The 21,054-nt window shown below is 41.7% G+C and overlaps 1 protein-coding gene across 12 annotated transcripts in view; it reads right to left on the minus strand.

Moving 5' to 3' along the window:
• PKHD1 (PKHD1 ciliary IPT domain containing fibrocystin/polyductin) overlaps nt 1-21,054 on the minus strand; it is a 369,459-nt gene that overhangs the window by 24,621 nt on the left and 323,784 nt on the right. For 10 of the 12 annotated variants that reach the window (XM_074348887.1, XM_074348889.1, XM_074348894.1 and 7 more), the window contains 3 exons: nt 10,381-11,395; nt 2,786-2,921; nt 1,738-1,825 (listed from right to left, as the gene is read on the minus strand). In XM_074348887.1, coding sequence (XP_074204988.1) covers nt 1,738-1,825; nt 2,786-2,921; nt 10,381-11,395 — 1,239 coding nt within the window. Of the gene's footprint in view, nt 1-1,737; nt 1,826-2,785; nt 2,922-3,814; nt 9,570-10,380; nt 11,396-20,778; nt 20,902-21,054 lie in introns of those variants that run through there. The other 2 variants (XM_074348897.1, XR_012501162.1) reach the window with 2 other exon arrangements.

A 21,054-nucleotide genomic window follows, 5' to 3' on the forward strand; every position in this document is an offset into this window, starting at 1 on the left:
CAATCAACAGAGTGAAGCAAACCCACAGAATGGTAGAAAATGTTTCCAAGCCAAATATCTGATAAGGGGTTAGTTTCTGAAATAGACAGTGAATTCTTACACCTCAGTAGCAAAAACAAAAACAAAACTAATAACCTGATTAAAAAATAAGCTAAAGACTTAGATGTTTCTCCAAAGAAGACCTATGAATGGCCAACTGGCCATATGTAAAGATGCTCAACATCACTAGTCATCAAGGAAATACAAGTCAAAACCACAATGATACAGCATCTCACACCTCTCAGGATAGCTATTATAAAAAACACCAAAATAAACAAGTGTTAGTGAGGATGTAGAGAAATTGGAACTTTTATACACTTTCGTTGGGAATGGAAAATGGTGTCACCTCAATGGAAAACAGTTTGGAGATTCCTCACAACATTAAAAGTAGACACACTATGAAAAAAAAAAAAGGACACTATGAACTCATCTACAAAACAGAAACAGACTCACAGACATAGTAAACAATCTTACGGTTACTGGGGAAAAGGGGTGGGAAGATCTAAATTTAGGAGTTTGAGATTTACAAATGTTAGCCACTATATATAAAATAGATTTTTAAAAAAGTTTCTTGTGTATAGCACAGGGAACTTTGTTCAGTACCCTGTAACAACCTTTAATGAAAAAGAATATGAAAATGAAAAAAAATTTCCCTAGATACAACAAAAATTGTTTATACAAGCAATTACTCAAACTATAATTTATTGTGAATTAGAACTCTGATTAAAGCTGAGAACAGTCATCTAAATCCAAACAAAGAAAAAAACAGACATACTCCTATACGATCCAGCAAGCACACTTCTAGGTATTTATCCAAAATAATTGAAATCAGGATCTCAAAGAATTGTCTGCACCCCCATATTTGTTGCAGTGCTATTTATTTGTTGCCAACATATGTAAACAATCTACATGTCCACCAACAGATCAACAGGTGTGTATATATATATATATATATATATATATATATATATATATATATACACATGATGGAATACTACTCAGCCTTAAAAAAAAGACATTCTGAAATACATGACAGCATAGATGAATCTTGAGGACGTGAAGCTCAGTGAAATCAGCCAGTCACAGAAGGACAGGGGCTGTATAATTTCATGTATATGAAGTGTCTAAACAAGTCAAATTTACAGAAGCAAAGAACAGAATGGGGGTTTTTAACTGCCATATGCACAAGCTCAGGGGATGTTAAATGAAGCTAGCAGTGGTCCTGGGACTGAACAGGCAGGTAACAGAGGGCAAAGAAAGGTGATGAGGTGAACTCTCAGGGTCTGCTGTGGGCCAGGTGCTTTGCATCCGCCGTCACATTTATTCTTCATAACGTTGAGAGCAAGTGTCTCTGTTCTCCCACATAAACCACATGCACCTGTGACCTGATACTGTTCCAGAGCATCATTTGTCTTAGAGGGTCCTGTCCTGCTCCTTACACATATTGAAGATACCAGTGTGACAAAAAGCTCCTCACCATGCCAGGGGAGGGAGGGGGCCAGACGGTTCCTTAAGCTTTTCCTGCCAACCTGATGTTCCTTTTTGCAGCTGCTGGCATTGTAGACCGGGGGTAAAGGAGACGTCTTTCAAATTGTGGAAGAGACTGAGCATTCCTTACCTTGCCATGAATTCCCAATGGCTGCAAATATTTTTGTGCAGAAGCAGTTGGAGCAGTCTCCGAATGTCACAGATACCTACCTCTCAGCACAGAATCTGGTGCTCCTTCCAGGGAAACAGAAACAGCCCAAGGCTCTGACGGGGCCCCAAGGGACTCGACTCTCTGATTCTGGAAACAGAAAGAAAGAAAAAGTTCCACCAAGAAGAGAATTTTGTGAAGTCATCCAAAACAGAAGAGGATTCAGACAGAAACTCTTATAAAGCACATATTCAGGAGAAATAAACAAAGGAAAAAAATAACTTTTTCTTTCTCATGTTAAGAGGAATACATCAAGTTAGCTTATGGGGAGGAGAGAAGGGAAATTATTGCAGCAGAAGTCGGGGCAGGGCAGCAAAGGGCAGAAAGGGAAGCTTGGTTTACAGAGAAGGAGAGTGGCATTCTGGGTGGAAGGTTAATAAGGAAGGAAAGATTAGGAGGAGGAAGCAGGAAAAAGCTGGGTGAGGGCAAGACCAGGTCAAAAGCAGGGACCTCAGCGGCACGGACTTCGTCCCTCGCCATGCATGTCAGGGGACACATTTTTAAAATAAAGAGTGGAAAGCTGATTTAACTATTATATTTCACTATCTCCCCCCCGACCATGACTCCAGTAAATATAGAAAAGATGAAACAGAAGCGAAGGCATGGACCTGAAATTAGAGTTAAGCACAGAATCCTCTCGTGGAGGATGTACTTAACCACGCACAAGAGAAATCATTTAAAGTAACATAAAACCATAATGCAGATGTGACGTTATAAAGTCCTTCATTAACATATGAAATTACTCCTTCAGTTAGAGACATAGCACTTTGGAAAAGGCTAGATTTCGGGGAAGATACGTGAAACCGACTTTAAGAATTTGCTGGGGGAGAAAAAGCATCAGAATTGTATTTCTACCCTTGATCAAACACTGGACCTTCATAGGAAGTGGAAGGAGAGTGACGGAAGTAGTCAGGTGTTGTAAGCGCAGCAAACGGCCCACGGTGGGCTCTCGGCGGACCCGTGTATCATGATGACGGCAGAATCTGAAACAGCGCTGCGCACGACGGGTACCCGGCTGGACATAAAGATTGCTCCCTGTGCACAAGTTACCTGCTGATCCAGGAAAACGAGCTCAGGTTGGACTCCAAGTTCCTTTCCCACTTCTCCATCGGAAGGCTGGACCAGGACCGAAAGAGCAGAGGGGCGGACATACATCCAGTTTCCAGGTTTAAAACTGCTTGTATTTCTGGCACATATTAAAAGGAAAAAAAAAAGGAATACATGCATAAAATTACAGATATCATATCACTGCTGTAGCTATTTCCGTCACTCATGATTCCCGGTGAAGAGATCTGCATCTGCCTTTGTTTTGAGAAACTAAATTATACACTGTATCCGAGGGAGGGTGTAGCTCAGTGGGAGAGCATGTGCTCAGCATGCCCAACCAAGGTCCTGGGGTCAATCCCCAGTTCCTCCACTAAAAATAAATAAATAAATAAACCTAATTATCCCCCCCCACCAAAAAAAAGAATTTATTTCATTTTGGGGGGTAGGATCCAAAAAAAGAATTTAATAAATACTTGTTGAATGAATGAATGAATGAATTCCTTAAAAAAAATACACTGTATAGCAAACATGACCTTATAACCAAAGAATAATTCTACATTTATTTTATAGGTGTATATGGGGAGGGGGTTAGGGGGTGGGAGAAGCATGTATCGTGAGCTTACATTTGCATCATGATTTATTAATACCATTTCTCAAAAAAAGCCTCGATGAGGCAACTTACCAGACTGAAATACTTAGGTCGTGATACGTTCAAAGTATGATGGTAGACCAGCTCCCTCCTCAAAGACCCTGACTTTAGAGGTCACCCCTTTCCGTGGTGTAGATACGTTCACCATGGTGATTCCGTGGTACCAAGATGGCGTCACCAACAAGAATCAGGAAGAGACGCCTGGGAGCAACCGTCCGCCCCCCGCAGCACTGTTTCCCACGGAATAGCTCATTTAATCTCACAACAGCCCTTTCACATTCACATCCTCCACAGCATGCTTGCACTCAGGAGGTTCGATAACTGAGGCATGAACTGATTAATTTATTTTAATTGAGTGAAGCCCTCAGGGAGAATCATATGTGTTTATAATGAATATATGCTGATCACTTGCCCTCTACCAGGTGCTATTCTACACTTTCCACTTATAAACGCATATGTTTAACATGACACCCTGACGTAGGTACCCTTATTTACACATGAAGAAACTGCGGTCCAAAAAGGCTTACGTAATTTGCCAAAGGTCTTACAAAGAGGAAGGGTATGGCTGAGCTCTGGTGCTGCACTGTTTCTCACCTCTTCTGAGCACATTCATTGCTGATGCGACTTAGCGAGGAAAACATAAAGGAAAATAAAACGGTTACATAGCTCATACCTCAAAACATCTTTTTTTCCCCCGAGCTTTAGTATTTTTGCAGACCAAGTTAGCTTTATTAAAAGGACATTATAGATGATAAACCTGTTGTTCCATTAAGCCTACTGTGTATTACACTTCAGAGGCACGCAATAGGTTTTTAGCAATTAAATGGAAGTCTATAGACATCATATATCACATATATTACCCGACCCTTAAAACATCCTAGGTCAAATCTAACAAGGCTTTGACTTAAAAAAAAAAGTAGCCTACCTGACCCTCAGTTAAATGCTTGTGATTCAACTACGTTATTCCCTAATCTTTAAGGGAAATTGTGGAAGAACAAATGCAGAGGCTCACAAACAGTGACGTTTCTGTGGGAAGCAAGCTCCTTCTCCCCCGAGCATTCTGGAAAACGAGGGGAGAGTGGGCATGTGTGGTCCCAGGAACCCCCTTTGGTCATCTGCCAGCTGCCCTCTGCTAGAATCACTCACTGGGAATTCAGCATACACTAGCCTGATCATCCTTTATTAGTTTGCTTAGCCTGAGTGGGTAAGGCTCCTTTTTTTTTTTCCTTTTTTAAGAAAAAATTTAAACCAGATTTTAAAAATCCATGCTATTAATTCTATGCTTCTACGGCTCCCAGGTTATTGGAAAATGCTAACATTGTTACAGGATCCTATTTCTCTCCTAGCCTATTTCTTAAATGCTTTCTGATGCGGACAGGATGCGGGGCTGGCTGTGTGGGTTAAAGAAACCGAACGACTCCATCAAAGACACTGACATAAGTACATTGATGTCTAGAGACGAAAGGGTGGGAGCCACTGCCTGAACGCTTGCTAAGAGGCCCGTCCCTGACACACTTTAAAGTTTATTGTGAGCAAACATCTCTTATTAAATGTAAACAGCATCTCACTGGAGGTCAGAGACTTGCTGCTACAGCATATCCCAAGGTAATACCACTTTAAGCTCCCCATAAACTCTTAAGCAGTTTCTATCCTAAAACCTGACCGTAGGTGGTACAGTTTTTTACGATATGTTATAATAGTGCAATAAATCTGTTAGCTTAAAATCGAATCTCCGTGGCCTTTTAGAGAAATCATCATTAAATGCAGGGTCCTGTTAATGATGCCATCGAAGTGAAATTGTTTAATCTGCTAAGGGGGTGAAAGGTCACCAAATGAATTTTTTATAATACATCAACTTGACACGCAATAGGGAAAACTGTAATAGATAAAAGCAAAGGAAAAGGGCACTGTCTTCTTCTGATAGGTCAATAGCAGCCAGGAGAGTCACTCATCCACTTTCCTTTCACGATGGGGCTCCTTTTGCATTTAATATGGACACCCAATTAATACCTCGGCACCACAGACAACCTCATTTTAGGTGACTTATGGCAATTTCTCCCCCTTCCCTGAAATGAAAGTGATCACAATACATCATAGCATTGTGCGAATTAACGTTAATTGATTCAAGTTACCAAGCAATGATGGGCCACTTATATAATCTAGGCGTTATTGGGTGCTAGAAGGGATGGAGGGCAGATTAGATTCCAGTGTCCGTTGCTGTGACGACGGGGGTCACCTGACGCCTTGTTAGACAGTTGTACGGTTCTATTGCCAGCCCCAGTGGGGTCGTCAGTAAACTGGAGTGATGTCCAAACATCATTATACGCTGCTGCGATATTAAAGCAAAGGGATTAGCAACTTATTGCAAGCAACCTGGATTTGTCATTGTGCTGTCGTTATCCAATTTCCAACGGCTAATGTGACCGTAGCCTGCAGGCAGAAGGACCTACAGCCAAACTCTAAAAAATGGGGAAGGAAAGTTCCCTCCCATCCTCCCAGTTTTAACCACTATTTAACAGCTTCCAACACCCAGTCAGGGATGTGGAAGAATTTTTTTTTTTCCCTTCGATGTTTAAGTGCAAGCTAAAAGAGAAAGATCAAGGAAATACAGGAAATGGCTCAGTTCAGAGGTCAACCGCTATTCACCCCAACTCTTGCTTCTGCATCTGCCTGATCTGAAATGCTCACCCTTCTGGGATGAATGTTCCACTGGTCTTGGGAGGAGCAGCTCCCAAACAGCTGTTTCCTAGAAAGCAGGTGCCCAGGGGGCAGGGAGAGGTTGCACCAGAGAAGATGCTAAATGATCCTGAGTGTCACCTACAGACTCGTCTCACCGATGGGCTCTCCTAGATTTCTTCCCTTTACCAAGTCAGTTTGACAAGCTGCTACTTACACAGAGTGAGAAAACTTAAAACGCTACCAATGCAACGGGTACAAAAATACACAGATATATACCCCGCAGAGCCATGCTCACCTTCCCTATGACTGTTTTTAGGGTCCAATGTTCATGGCAATGTCATAAAAAAACAGATTTCTGTGAGATAGCATGTGAGTTTTCTATGGCTGCACAACAAAACGGCACAAACTTAGTGGCTTACAAATATCACGAATCTATTATCTTCAGGTTGTGGGTCAAGAGTCCAGACAAGCTTGGCTGAGTTCACTGCTTAAGTAGGGGTTCTCAGGAAGAATCCACTTCCAGACTCGAATCGATCATTGCTAGAATGCATGTCCTTGTGGCTGTGGAACAGAGATCCCTGTTTCCTTGCTGGCTGTCAGCCAAGGTCCACTCTCTACTGATAACATCCATCTGATTTTCTTCTCATGGGGTCCCTTCCATTCTAAAAGCAGTGACCCTTCCCTTCCTTCTCACCCCTGGAACAATCTCCCTGCCTTCCTCTTCTGCCTCCTTCTTCTGCCACAGCAGGAGAAAGCTCTCCTCTTTTAAGGGCTCCTGTGTTTAACTGCCCCTCCCTTGATAACCCTGAGCATTTTCTCCATCTTAACACAGTGTCTTCATAGAAATGCTATCTGGTCATAGTCATAGGTTCCTGGGTTCAGGGCAGCCCGCCTTTGGGTGGCTATTTTAGAAGTACTGCCAACCACAGATAGCTTTAGCATTTCAGTAGCTATTGTTCCATAAAAGATATAGATATATTTACATTTTCTATATGACAAAGAGTATTATTTAAAGGGATTTTTTTTTTAATATGAAGCAGGAAAAAGGGAGGGAGAAGAAGAAAATACAGGACGGAAAGAAACTCGAGAGTAAAAATCAAGGTTCTACTGAAAGGAAGGGAAGTAATATAAAATGTGTCCTCTCAGGATTCCAGATAAAAGGCAGAATATTAAAAAAACAAACAAAAAAAAGGTTCCTATGGGGAACCTCAGGTTTTATTTTTTTTTTGGAACCCCAAGTTTTAAAAGGGCAGATTGAGCATATGTTTATCTCTGTTCCCTCCTAACTCCACTGAAATTACTTAAAAGAACAGAAATGAGTTAAAAATGGTGGAAATCAATAAGGATAAAGAAGGCAGGAGAGGAGAGGAGAGGCCATTGAAGTTTTGGAAGATGGAAAACAGGCTCATGGAACTGACCTCGCCACACAGAGGATGTTAAGTCTGGATGCCTCCTGGTTGAAGACCAGGAGAGGCCAAGTCACTGTGTATTATCTAATCACAAAGTAGATAGCCCTCCATTTCTCCCCACAAAGCAGAAGCTGGTCACTTTTTGAAAGCAGGTAGTAACCCCCTTGATAAGTAAAATTCCAATATGGCCTCAATTTGTTGAAAGGCATGCAACTCCATGAAATTAACAAGAACGAGCGTCTCAAGAACATCCTATGTGTTTCCCCTGAAAGGCTTGTGTCCCCAGCCTAATTTCTGCATCTCAAGGTCAACTCATTAGCTTGTTGATGGCTCTCCAGTGCATTCAATGGAAGTTCCAGTTGACACTGATCAAAGTTGAAAGAAACAGGGCTGGCCCTGGGGCCTGCACAAGGCTTCGGGGCTGTTTACCCTACTGTGCAATTCTTAGGACCATGGGAAAACTTGCTAGTTCTCATTAAATCCCTTAGGACGTGGCATTTCTCATTCTGCAGAGATTTATTCAGATATACTTAAGAAGCAGCCTTTCCTTAGCTTAAGAAGATTTGCTTTCTGCTTTATGTCTAGGAAACCTCTCTTAAAAATACTAAAAGAACAGAGAGAGATGGGGGCTGTGACACATCCCAACAGAAGATCGATGCTATGATATACATGCTTTGAGCAGTTTCATATTAAATCAGAAATGAGTCGCAAGTGAAAGCACGATGGCTAGGACGGATGGTGGGCGATAAAGGAGATCTTTTCCCGGAAGCTCATGATAGACTGACATCCCCCACCCATATGCGTGTGTGTGCCTAACCTTGTGCTGGGTCCATTCTCTCTGGTGGGTTTCCTCTGCTTTACCACCATTGTCTTCACTCTTTGACTTTTTTCTCCTTCTGGTTAAAAGCTAAATAATCACTAAGTCTTTTTTTTTTTGTAACATACAATGTAAAAATCAGTCATTTTGGAAGAATGATCTATTAACAAAGCTCAGTGCTGTAAAAATCCAAATAAAATTTAGTAATGGACTGGCCCTGTTTCTCTCTGGTCATCCATACATAGAATATGTGTTTAAGAACTCAGTGGGATTTAAATGAAATTGAGCTAAAGGAGAGTATATTTAAATGTAAGCTAAGATACATTAATATCATTTCTGTTTCAGATTCCTGATTTTTATATCATCCTGCGGAATATCATAATTACATCAGTAACATGGTGAAGATTCAGCGGTTGGCAAAAATATCCAAGATTTAACAGGTTCTGAGCAATCATATAAACAGGAGTAACTTTTAAGTCTAAGCTAACAATTCCCAATCAACCAGAACCCGGAAAAAAAAATTGCTTGAGTTTTCTTTTCATAACTTCCATACATATTCATGTACCATAAGGAAGACACATACCAAAGACAGGTAAATGATGATGCAAAAACACCAGCTACGCTTTCATATGGATACGGTGCTCTATGTATAGAAAGGCAATCAATGGACTAGTTGAATATGCCTCAAAATGTGAAGGTGCCTCTTTTTGTTTTACTTTTTATATTAGAGTGAATCTCACATCTACTGGAGATGATTGCATAGAAGGTAATTAACACCCATTAAATATTCATTGCTTATTTATTATCACTACCACAAAATACAATGAAAAAAGCAGTAACAGAGCAATATGAAAGAATATGAATGTTCTAAAATTTTATTGAGAAATATAGCTCAGAATCCAGATATTTTGACCTGCATCAGGGACCCAATATCAACTCAAAATGTGCATGGGTTTGTGTTTATTTTTCCAGTGGTGGTGACAGGTTTGCTGGGACTATCCAAGTTTGTCCATCTTGAGTCCTCTACAACTTAGCAGAAGGCATGTGTGATATGGTTACTTTTATATATGTTTCCTAAGCATTGTGACAAATTTATATGGTCTCTCAGGCCGGGATGTTGTTCCTGGTTCTTTTGCATCTGCTAAAAATTGGACGTTGGGACTCAGCCTTGACCTCATGACAGGTGTCTCAGATGAACTTGGGCTGGTCAGGTCATCCCTCGGCTAACACGAGCTACAAAAATGAGAGCAATTTATACTTGCCTTCCCTGATTGCGTACTTCATGTACTTCATTTACTAGGCTCAGGGAACTATTCAGGTAAATGCATGTTGAACATACATCAAAATGCAAACTTGGAAAGTCAGAACAACATAGCAGAAAGGCTATTACAAATCCTACACAGGTCTGTGCCGTAAACATAGTTGGCAGCATTATATGCTCCTGTCTCACACAGTTTGACATCTTTTCAGGGATTTATAATCTTAGGTTAAATAAAACCCAATCTGGTTCACTGTTTTATCTTGGTAAACTCCTGGTTGTCCCTCCCAAATTTTCCTAAATATAAATCCCTTCCCCACTCCCTGCTGGCAGAATTATCATCACTCCTGCCAAGTACTCAACTTTCAGCTCAAAGCTCTATGCAAATGTGATAGGTAGTGTTTTTGCCCCATAAGGCACAAGTCGTATCAGTTTCACCTTAGCAACCCAGAGTCTAGCACACTGCTTACATTCATTGCATGAATAAATGAATGCACAAATAATTGAAAACAAGTTGCTTCATAAAAGCCTCTTCCTCCATGCTTCTCACTGTAAAGTACCGAAATGTAACATCTTCAGCCACCCGGGAAACAGAATCACCATGAAGGTGACAGATTATCAATGAATTTAAAAATTGAGACGTTAAGTCTATAAATGGCTCTTGAAGTTTTTCTTCTTACCTTAAGAAGCAGACAGGTTAAGTGATTCAGTGTCAGGAGACCACCATTTGCAATATGCATCCAAGAAATCAGCGCTCATCTAGACGTTTTTATAATCCGTACTTACCCATAGCCAGTGACTCCCTTTGACTGAGTCACCAGTAAGGCCCCGATAGTCGTATTCAGAACGCTCTCCAGGACTCCAGTCTGTTGAGCGCTGATAACCTGGTGAGCCAAACTCTGTAATTTGTTACTGGATAAGGATGGAGTCAGTCCAGGGCTCTGTACTGTTGGCAGATCTCCAATTTCAATGACCACCACTTTTGAGAGAGTTTCCACAGTGGTTGGTGGCAGGACCCGATATGAGCTCTCTTCCGTCATGAGAGGTCTACGCTGACCAACTCTATCAAGATTGGCACAAGTCACCATCGGACATGTGCGCTTTCTCTTGGCTCTACTGTCAGCGATGGCCTTTAATGTTGCTTCATCCCCAGGCATCTCATGAAGAATTCTGATCTGGTCTTGGCTCACCTGCAAGAAGTCAGTTAGTCTTTCAAGGATCATGATTTCCCAGCCTTCTTCTAGGGCTGAAAACATCACAGTGAAGGCCAAGTGAATGGAAACACCTGAGTGTATTTCAATGGGCTCCTCTCCTTGCAGGACAACATACATGAGGTTATCCGGGATGCTGAAATAGTTGGAACCAATAGACTCATTCAGCAGTGAAGAAGTTGACTGACGCAGAGTGGGTGGAATGAATCTTTCCCCTAAGAAAACACGGGGGCTCTGGAGTTCATGGTAGAACACAGCCAAGAGGAGCTTGGAGGTACTTTTGTTCCCCAATAGAAAAAAACGCAAAGCTTGAGGAGTCTGATCCACAAAGCAGACCTTGCTGATTTCCTTGGTGGGTAGGATGGAATAGAAACTCAACACAGACCCTGAAGTGGAGCAGGGAGTGTTGCCATTTATGCTACTGAAGGTGTCAACGAAACCACTAGTCACAGACACAACTGGATAGAAAGTCTGCGTGGTCCAGGTGGCTTCATCACTTTCAAGAATTAAGATCACATGGTCGGTCTGTTTGCAGATGTAGCCTTGTATCGGGGGTCGGTATGTGCATTTCTGCTCTTCTCTGAATGTGCCTAGAAAATCAAGGAAAACAAACACGTGACATAAGAACCACAGTGTCTCCAGGACGACTTTCCCTCAGCGTCATCTGTAACCTCACAGAACGTGTCGTGAACATTTAGGTGTGCTGGGTGCTGAGAGTGCAAAGGTGTCTTGGGCGCCCACAGGGACAGCCTAGCTGCCCTTCTAACTAGCAGTCCATGTTTTCTTTCTCTGGGTTTCTCTGCCTCCTGCCTGCCTCTCTCAGCTGGGGGAAGGTTTCGTTTTGAGTAATGATTATCTTTCTCACTTGTTTTTGTCTTTCCTTTTCCCACTTCTCCAAATGGCCTTCTCTGCCAGTCACAATTTTTGTGGCCTGCCATGCTGATCACTTTTAAATGAAACCCACGCTGGCTTTGGTAATCATAATGTCGTTTACAATTTACCACTAAACACGTTTATTCGGTTAGTAGCCCACTGGAGAAAGAGAACTCCATATGAACTCACCGTGAAAGGCCTAATCTGATTATTTCCTCATGAAAATCCAGGCAGGGGTGCTTGTAAGAGGGACTGAGAGAAGGCAAGGAAAAGAAAGAAGTAAAAAAAAAAAAAAAAAGCAAGGTCTGGCCACAGCTGACTTTTATAATCAATGTGAATAAAGTAACAGCCTGGTGGGGCAGCCCCGCGGTCACCCCAGGGCATCCCCCTCCAGGAGGCAAGAGTGGACAGGACTTAATAAATGCCGAGTGACCAGAAGTATTGGCTTGGCGTATGTGAATGCGTTCAAGATGGACAAGCCAGTGATAAAGTCCAGAAGCTCCTTGCTAAATGGGGGAAATGAGATTAAGCAGGTTGTATTTGTGTGTGCATGTGCGCACACAAGCACTTGTTTTATGTGTACTTAAACATCCTAAAATATCCTAAAACATCCCAGACATACAGTACGACATACAGTCCACGTATGTCGTTCCCTGGATGGGAAACCATAAACGTCAAAACCAAGAAACATACGTCTCGTGCAGGAGGAGGGACAGAGGATGGTGGGTGGGGGTGTGTGTGTGAGTGTGTGGACGTATACTCAGGTTGCTTCCAGGGTCCTAACAAATATTAACTTTGTGTCAATATTTGTCCTTCCTGTCGTGAAATGAGGATTTTCCACCTCATTTCACATTTGAAAAGAAAATATGCCAAAGGGGTCGTCTTTGCTGGGAAAAAAAATTAAAAGAAAAGGAAGGAAAAAAAAAAAGAAACAACTTCTATCCGTTATTTAGAAAAATGGATCAGAAGGAAAGAAAAAAGTATTTTGAGAATAAATGTTTTGACTCAAAGGCACAGAGAATCCTTCCATCTTCCCCTTTTCAGCAAAAGAGAAAAATTTATGTTTGAAATTGAATGAAATACATCAACATTAATGTTTTTTTTTTCCTCGAGGTTAACACCACCATTTCCCTCGGTAACTTTTTTTAGCCATTTTGTGATAGATTTCACAATTCATGGTACACTAAAGTATAGTAGATTTTGACAAAAACAAAATATATAATCATTCTCTTATTTTCAAGAAATGAGAAGAAATCACTTACAAGTCTTTTCTGTCAAACAACATTTACACCTCATTATTTCTAATTTAACAAATATAAATGGCCACAGATCAAATCAAGTGAAGACAGGTTGAATTTATCCCCAGTTATGCATGTTGCCACAGACCCTCAGGCTATGAAGGGTGTAACTCCAAAATCTCAAAGCTGTGCTCCTAAATATGCAAACGGAGTAGCTGAAATCCTGGAAAGAAATACCAAAGAAAATATATTTGGGTCATTATTAGAAATAAGAGAGAAAAGCTGTCTTCTCTTTTTGGAATGGGGAATTCAAGCTAAAAACTATTTCTTAAAACTTCAAAAATTGAGCATGTGTAATATTCATAAGGTGCAGGTAAATGGAGAGTGATGTTCTTGTGCATAAAAGATTTAATACAAAGGACAAAAAAATGCGACCTTGCTAACTTGGAGTCTAGAATTATCGATCTTCAAGGTCTGCAGAGTGTTCCAGGCTGACTTTCACAAACTGTCAGGTGGCGGCAGGGAGGCTGGGTCTCCCCTGGTATCGTCTTAGTGAGGAAGACAGAACCCTCACTGGCGGTCGGCCTGAGGAAATGACCCCCTAGGCTGGGAGTTAAGAGGTATGTTGAAAAGAGAAACTCCAGCATGAAGACAGCTCTAAACGGATGAAGATATTACACAGGAAGGGAAACCGCTCAGTGGTCCTACACACGTCCAGGGGGAATGGGCTGATGGACTTCAGGAGCTGTAGGTTCTAGGCTCTGTCATCGTTTTGTGAGCAATCTCACCAAAGTTCTTGAACTTGGGTCTACTTTCCATGGGAATAGATTTCCAAACCAATCTGAGAAAAATGGAAACTACCTAAGGCCAACCATTACAGGCAAGGATGCCCGTAAGTTCTCTGTGAAAGGCCCTTCTGTTTTTACTAAGTCCTCTCAGGGAGTATTTTGAAATATTTCTTCCCTTTTTATAAAAGTGTTGCTTTGAGGGGGAAAAAATGATCAGGAGATGAAATTTAGTGATGAAGTGGTAATTAAGGTGAGGGAGGCGGGGCAGGTTTATATTAAATAGACCCTTCTGAGTCAACCATTTTTCCTTTTTTTTTTTTAATTTAAAAAAAAATCTTATTTTTGGTGATGAAAGTCCATTCAAACAATTTCCAGAAGACTATGCTGTATTTTCTCACTATGTTGAAATACTAATCACCTATATTTTGAAATCAGTAGCTTAGAAAGTATTTTTCTGCTTTTTTTGTTATTTGGTTGCATTATAAGCTGACCTGCAAACATAGTAAGTATGGTCTCAATTATGATTTTTATTCTCTGACTACCACGTCAAAAACAGCCAAAGTAAATGCAAGTTCGGAAAGTCCAGTTTAGGGGATGAAAGATCAGGTTTTCCAGTCAGAGGAATCCATGCTGCGTCCAGGCTGCACCACTGTCTAGCTGCAAAATCACCGGCAAGTTACGTATCCTCTCTCTGACATGGTTAACTCATCTGCAAGAGTGACTGAGAATAGTTCCCAGTCCCTGGGCTGATGGTCCAGGATGAAATGCATTGATGTATGTGCAGAGTTGGGAACACACGTGCTAATACATATAAACTGTTACATTGGTCATAATTTTAAAAAGGCGTAGTTTTTAAAATGCTTTGCACTCGCCTCTCGCCTTTTTTGGCACTATCCTCATCTCAAAATAGCAACATTTGCCTCGTCGTCACCATCTGAAACAGCACCTGTGAGTGCTGCAAACACACACAACAAACAATGTTGAAAGAGACAAATTACAGGTGAAGAAGATGCCAAAATGCAGGCATAAGCATCTATGTTTTTAGAAAAGATGGGTAAGAAAGAAATACACACATCCACACCCGCACATGCACGCAGACATGCATCCATACGCAGGACACCAATTTTTTTCCCACTCATCAAAAAGTAAATAAAATCTGCAAAATTCAAGCTAGTTTCCCTTTCACCTCATCTTACCTCTTCCCTTCATTCCTTTTGTCATACTCTGTACCCTGACTCCACCTCAATATCCTTTTTTTTTTTTTTTTTTTTGCTAGCAAACCTGCCTGCCAGCTATGAACAGTGATGTCTGTGGGTTAGATTCAAGGAAGGGGCAGCCAACAGCATTCTTTACAAATACAATCCAGGCACACTCTGTCCCCGGAATGATAAACTCATCACCTCTCCAGTCCTCCGTGTGGAGCTGGAGCAGTAATTCAGCTGGACGCCAAACCTGAAATGGATGTGGCGGAGCCGTGCCCAGGTCTGAGCTGTGGCTGTAATGAGATTGCAATGGGAAACCCCGGACGCAATAAATCTGCACCATATGTGACCGTTTCCTGTGTCAGCTCCTTTCTCATAACCAGTGGAGACTTCTTTCTCCCCTCCTCTCATGACCCCACCCCATGACTCTGAAATCTTTCAAGGCTGCTTATGGGCCGCGGGCTTTTTCCAGCAGTTGTATAAATAAATGAATTTGACAGCAAACATCATAACAGTTAGCAGTAATGTGTGTTCGCCACAAGTGCCTCTACTGCTCAGTGGAGAAATGGCAGAGGAAACAGCTTGTTCTGTTACCTAAACAAAAGGAGCTGCATTTGACAGGCGGTGAAAGAATTAGTCAAATAAACTCGAAACCCACCAGGACTATTTCTGCCAACTCTCCCTGCCGGGGAAGTGTTCCCAGATCCTCAGTGCCCATGACTCACGAGAGATCAATTCCCTACTTTTATTCTGAGATAAAGATCTGGGCTGGGAATACAAAACCCGGGCTGATATTTTATATTAATCTTCTTGGCAAGGAGAGACGGTCACGTACGGGAACTCAGGTAGAGCAAAGTGTTTCCGAGGACAGATCAGGTGGGAGGGAGGAGCGGTGACAGCAATGAAGCAGCTCACTGATTACCTGTCGAAAGCAAACTGAAGCCTCTGAGTGCTTCCTTTTCTTTCACATTCCCTTCGTTCCAGAAGGAAAAATCTCTGCACCAGACAGTTGCTGAAAGCAAGCTTGTGAGCATTTTCCCTGGATCTCCACAGACCCAGGAAATGAAGTTGCCTCTATCCTGCGAGTGTGTGGCCATTTCAGATAAGCACAAAAAGAGTGTAGATTTTCCTCCATGACACAGGTTGGTTGTTTCTAAGTCCTTAAATCATGCTGATCCTCCACCGGCATCTCAATGCCAATCCCACTATCCCAGCTGTGAAAGATGTTATAGGACAGTGGTTATTCCTACAGACTTCTGGTTATTTATATGGATCCTGGTGCAAACTGCCTCAGTTCAAATCCTGGCCTGGCTACTGACTCCCTATGTGATCTAAAGCAAGTAACTTAACTTCGCTGAGCCTCAGTTTCCTCCTTTGCAAAGTGGGAAGGAAAATGGGATGGTATCAAGTTCATAAGGCAGCTGTGACAATTAAATGCATTTTAAAAGGCTCAGGACGATGCCTGGGACATAATAAGCAGTACTGTCATTACCATTATTATTATTAGTCCAAAGAAACTTGGATAATAATCTCTCTAGAAACAGTCTATGACAGCTTGCTACTGGCAGCTAATCTGGGAAATGAAATTAAAATCCTTTCGAGGGAAACCATAGTAACACCTTCATTTAAGTCAATTACAATTAATTTCAAGGTATCGGACAACACTACTTTAAATAAAAATATCGTCTGTTTCTGTTTTGTGAATAAGTTCATTTGTGTGATTATTTTTAGACTCACAGACAAAGAAGAGAAATTTAGGATTACCAAGGGGGAAAGGAGCAGGGAGTTAAATTGGGCGTTCGGGATTAGCAGATCCACACTACTATATATAAAATAGATAAACAACGAGGTCCTACTGTACAGCACAGGGAATGATAGTCAACATCTTGTAATAACCCAAAAGAATATGAAAAAGAATACATACATACATATATATATATAGTATGACTGAATCACTATGCTATACACCAGAAACTAACACAACATTATAAGTCGACTATATTTCAATCAAAAAAAAAAAAACTTTTTAAGAGGAAAAAAGCATCATCTGGACATTGGAAATACTTTCTTTAAGACGTAGGTTATCCTCACTCTGTTTGAAGTGGTGTCTTTGCTGTGGTCAAGTAGCCTTTGCCTTTCGAGTCTTCTCACAGTCAACAGAAGCGTCACCGATGAGAAGGAAGGTCGAGCGCTCTCCCCAACTAACAGGTCTTAGTTCAGGCCTACATCTTGCTCTGCTTTTATCAATTTGAAACGTAATTATTTAAATGGTTTACCAAGGTGTTTCGCTGTGTGATAACATGCAAGAAACTGCCTTAAAATTCTACAGGGTATGGATCACAATCAATATGAACAGACATTCAATGCATAAGAGCCTCCTACCTCTTTAATAGGCTCCTAGTGTCTCTGTTTCAATTGGCAGACCCACTTGAGCACACATTTCTCTATAACTAGTCAAACTATTCCTATGGAGAAAAGTCAGATATTTTAATGAACTGAACCATGTAAAAAATAAATGGCCTCTTTAAGCTTTGTTCTTACAGTGGTGCCCAATGAAACCTGAAAGACGGGAGTCCACTGAAGGTGCGGAACCATCTGACTTTACAAAACAGTGGTGAACCAGGAGGGAGCAGAGTGGGGTTGGTTGTGATTTGGGGAAGAAGGTGGGTTTTGCTAGAAATCCAAATATGGGAAGTGATATCATTCTGGAGTACAGCAGGTTTGAGTGAGACTCGCTCTAGAGTCAGATGAACTGAAGACCCCATGTTGTCATCGCTCCCTGTGTCCCGGCTGCACTGCGACATCCAGGAAACTTCCCAGAAACTGGCCCCCTAGGTAACTTCACTGTTGACGAATGTCATCTGATAAAACGTCTCCCTTCCTATTTCCAAATCTCTTCCCAAGATCTGCTTCCAGAGTGCATGTCCCGACTCACGTTAGGATCCCCAAAGGCAAAGGTTTCCCGTGAGGGAGAAGGCCAGCTACCCGTCCCCAACGTGGCCACCAAGGCTGTGTAAACAGCTGAGCAGCATGCTCTCTGACTGACTGGCCACTTCTGCTGCCGCTTAAACACAAATGAACACTGCACCTTGCAAAGACAGGGCTTCCGAGTTAAAGAGAAAACACAGAGGGTAAAGAAAGTAAAAGATCAGTAGGCTTAATCCAGCCTTGTCGAGTTGTGGAAATAACTGCTCAGCTTCATCATTTTCCATGTTTGTGCATAAAGCTCAGGAAGTGACAGGCTGGTTCTTCCCCCGTCCTCTAGGGTTGAGCAAAATCATTAGTTAGTCATTAGTCATTGAGCAGAGGTAACAAGCGTCCCTTTGGGGCCAAGCAACTTAATTGAAAGAGTTGGCAAACTCCAGGCCACAGGCTACTGGTCAATAAAGTTTTACTGGAAAACAGCCCGTATTCATCTGTTTACGTGCCATAAACTATTGTAAACTCTGATTTTGCACCGCAAGAGCAGAGAGGAGTCACTGTGATAGAAACTCTATGGCCTGAAAAGTTGAAAATACTTACTATCTGGCCCTTTGCAGAAAATGTTTGCCTACCCCTGCTCTAAGAGTTCCAAGTTTGTCCCTGAGACAGCGACCAGAAAAGTACAAGAAGAAGGCTGGTTTCTCAGCCTGGGTCCCTGCCAACCAGAGATAAACAAGGACTGTAAGCAAGAAATAAAACTTTTTATATTTTTTTAAGCAACTGAGATTCACAGGTGTGTGTTATAGCATTCTAACCCATTGCTGGTGGACAAGGCATCTTTGCTATTCTCATATGATATATCCTTGTCTCTGAACATATATTAAATATCCAGCTTCAAGGGAGGGAAGGAAGAGCATAAAAGGACTCTTGTGGGGTTTTTTTTCCCCTGGTCCTCAGGAGACAGAGGAGGACATGAAATGTTCGAATTCTCAGTTAATATTTCGACTAGAACCCTTCTCATTCTAAACACAAATATTCTGCACATGATTTATCCTAATATTCATTTCTAATACCTGAGAATCAATCTTTTCTGCTAAAGCTCTTTGAAAAACTCATCCTGTGAACCTCTGCAAATCTGCTTTCCTTGCCATAAAACTTCCTCAATATACCGCACACAGAAGGTTATTAAAGTAATTAGAGGCAACGGTTTCCATAAGCCCAGAATTGGAATGTTTAGGTCTTTCAGGATGAGATCTTGTGTATGGGCTTTGGCTGTTTCAATATGGGTGGAAAATGCATACAGCTGGCCCTACTTAATCAGTTTTTCTAAGTCCAGATTGTCTCCTTTGGAGCAAAAAGAAAAAGTCCATTTTGGGGGCAGAAAACAAGGTGGTCCCTCTCAACTTCACAGAAAGGCAAGGTGAGTGGACAGCCTGCTGCTGCTGCCGCTGCTCTTTGGAAACAGGATGTGATGAAGATACAGTGAGAGCATCATGTTCCCAGTGTCAGACACTGAAAGGAGAGCCAAGGGGAATCTTGCTAAGAGAAATGCAGGGATTGAATGGATAGACACTGGTTTGAAGAGGCCAGTTCCAACAGACAATAGCAAGTTCACCATGACAACGGACAGACCACCACGCACCTCAGTTTCATTATCATGCATATAAAACAATGCCCGGGGAGATCTCTCTCCAGGGAGATTGCCTAAAAGTTACCTGCACTAAAGACTAGAAAATGTGGCAGGGGAAAGCCGGCTGAAAAAGGAGGCAGCCACCCAAGCCACCTGCTCACTGAGGGCCAGGAGGGAGAGTGGATGGGAACACGCTCAGGTTAACCAGATTCTGTTGAGTCATCTGAACAAATAATTTGTTAGGATTCTTACACAGAAGATACTGGGCCAGGGATTTCCAGATAAGCTACTTAAAAGTCATCTTTTAAGTTCAGTGTTTCCTACTGAAGACTGGTGCATCCCAGTTCAGCCAGGTGAAGGGGTTTTAAGGACATTTTGGAATTCAACTTTGAGCAACAGAACTAAATTACTGAGATGCACAAATGGCACCAGACATTCAGACAGAATGGCCGACTTACAGCAAAGGCTTTATACAAGACAGGAGGCAAAGTAGTGCCCGGAGCTATAAAACCAGGTACTTCAAAAAAACAGCTACAAATGCCAACAAACACTATATACTGGCTAAACATGGAAAAGAATAACTGATGAAGCAAAGTTTTAGTTATACACACCATATATAAGATTTTTAAATTACAAGTATTTGTGTACTATGGGTTACAGACAGGGATTTTTGTAAATTCTGGGGGCAGGTCGGCGATGGGGAGGGAAGACAGGAAAAGAATTCTCATTTTCCAACAGATACACACTACTGTACATAAAACAGATAAACATCAAGGACCTACTGGATAGCACAGGGAACTATAATCAATTTCTTGTAATGAACTGCGATGGAAAGAATCTGAAAAAATATATATGTATGTATGTATATGTATAACAGAATCACTTTGCTGTACACCTCAAACTGACATTGCAAATCAACTCCACTTCAATAAAGATACGAATTAAAACAAAAAAGAGTTCTCACTTTCTAGCTTCTCCATGGTAAGGTCCTGACATTTTAAGCATTGATTTAATCCTACTTATTTATTGAGCTTTTATCATTATCCTGATAGGATCTAGACCTAGGATTGGGACAGTCAAAAATAAAAGGAGAGACAGTGTTGACCTCCATGGGTCTGACTTAGACAAGTTTCTAGCAACAAGCGTGCCTTCTCTTTTAGAGACAGTGAGCTCGTAAGCAATCTGAACACGGGCATCAGCCTTGCTTCCTCTTGGTGTGTCTCCATTCAACGAGAACAGCGTCGCTCTTGTGTTCTTGGAAGTTCAGATGAGCTCTTCCCTCCCAGGTGAGACCCACTTGGTGGCCAGCTCAAAACTAACCTGGGAGCCCTTAAAGGCAGCTAGGGAACCAGCGCTTCGCAGAGGGTCTGGAACACAGGAGTTCAAGCAACAGCGTATCGCGCGCCAAGAAAGTCAGAAGCTATTAAGCAGCTGGTGTGGACTCTGAAAAAAAAAGTTTGGCGAGAGGGCAAGAGCATACTTTTAATTCCTAAGAGATAGAGTTCATGCGCTTTCCACTGGACCTCCTCTGTGTCAAAGGCCAATTTCCATCCATTACGATACACTAAGTTAGTTACATGAATATTATGTTTAGAG

The sequence above is a fragment of the Camelus bactrianus genome, chromosome 20, assembly GCF_048773025.1.
Source record: "Camelus bactrianus isolate YW-2024 breed Bactrian camel chromosome 20, ASM4877302v1, whole genome shotgun sequence".
NCBI lineage: Eukaryota > Metazoa > Chordata > Mammalia > Artiodactyla > Camelidae > Camelus > Camelus bactrianus.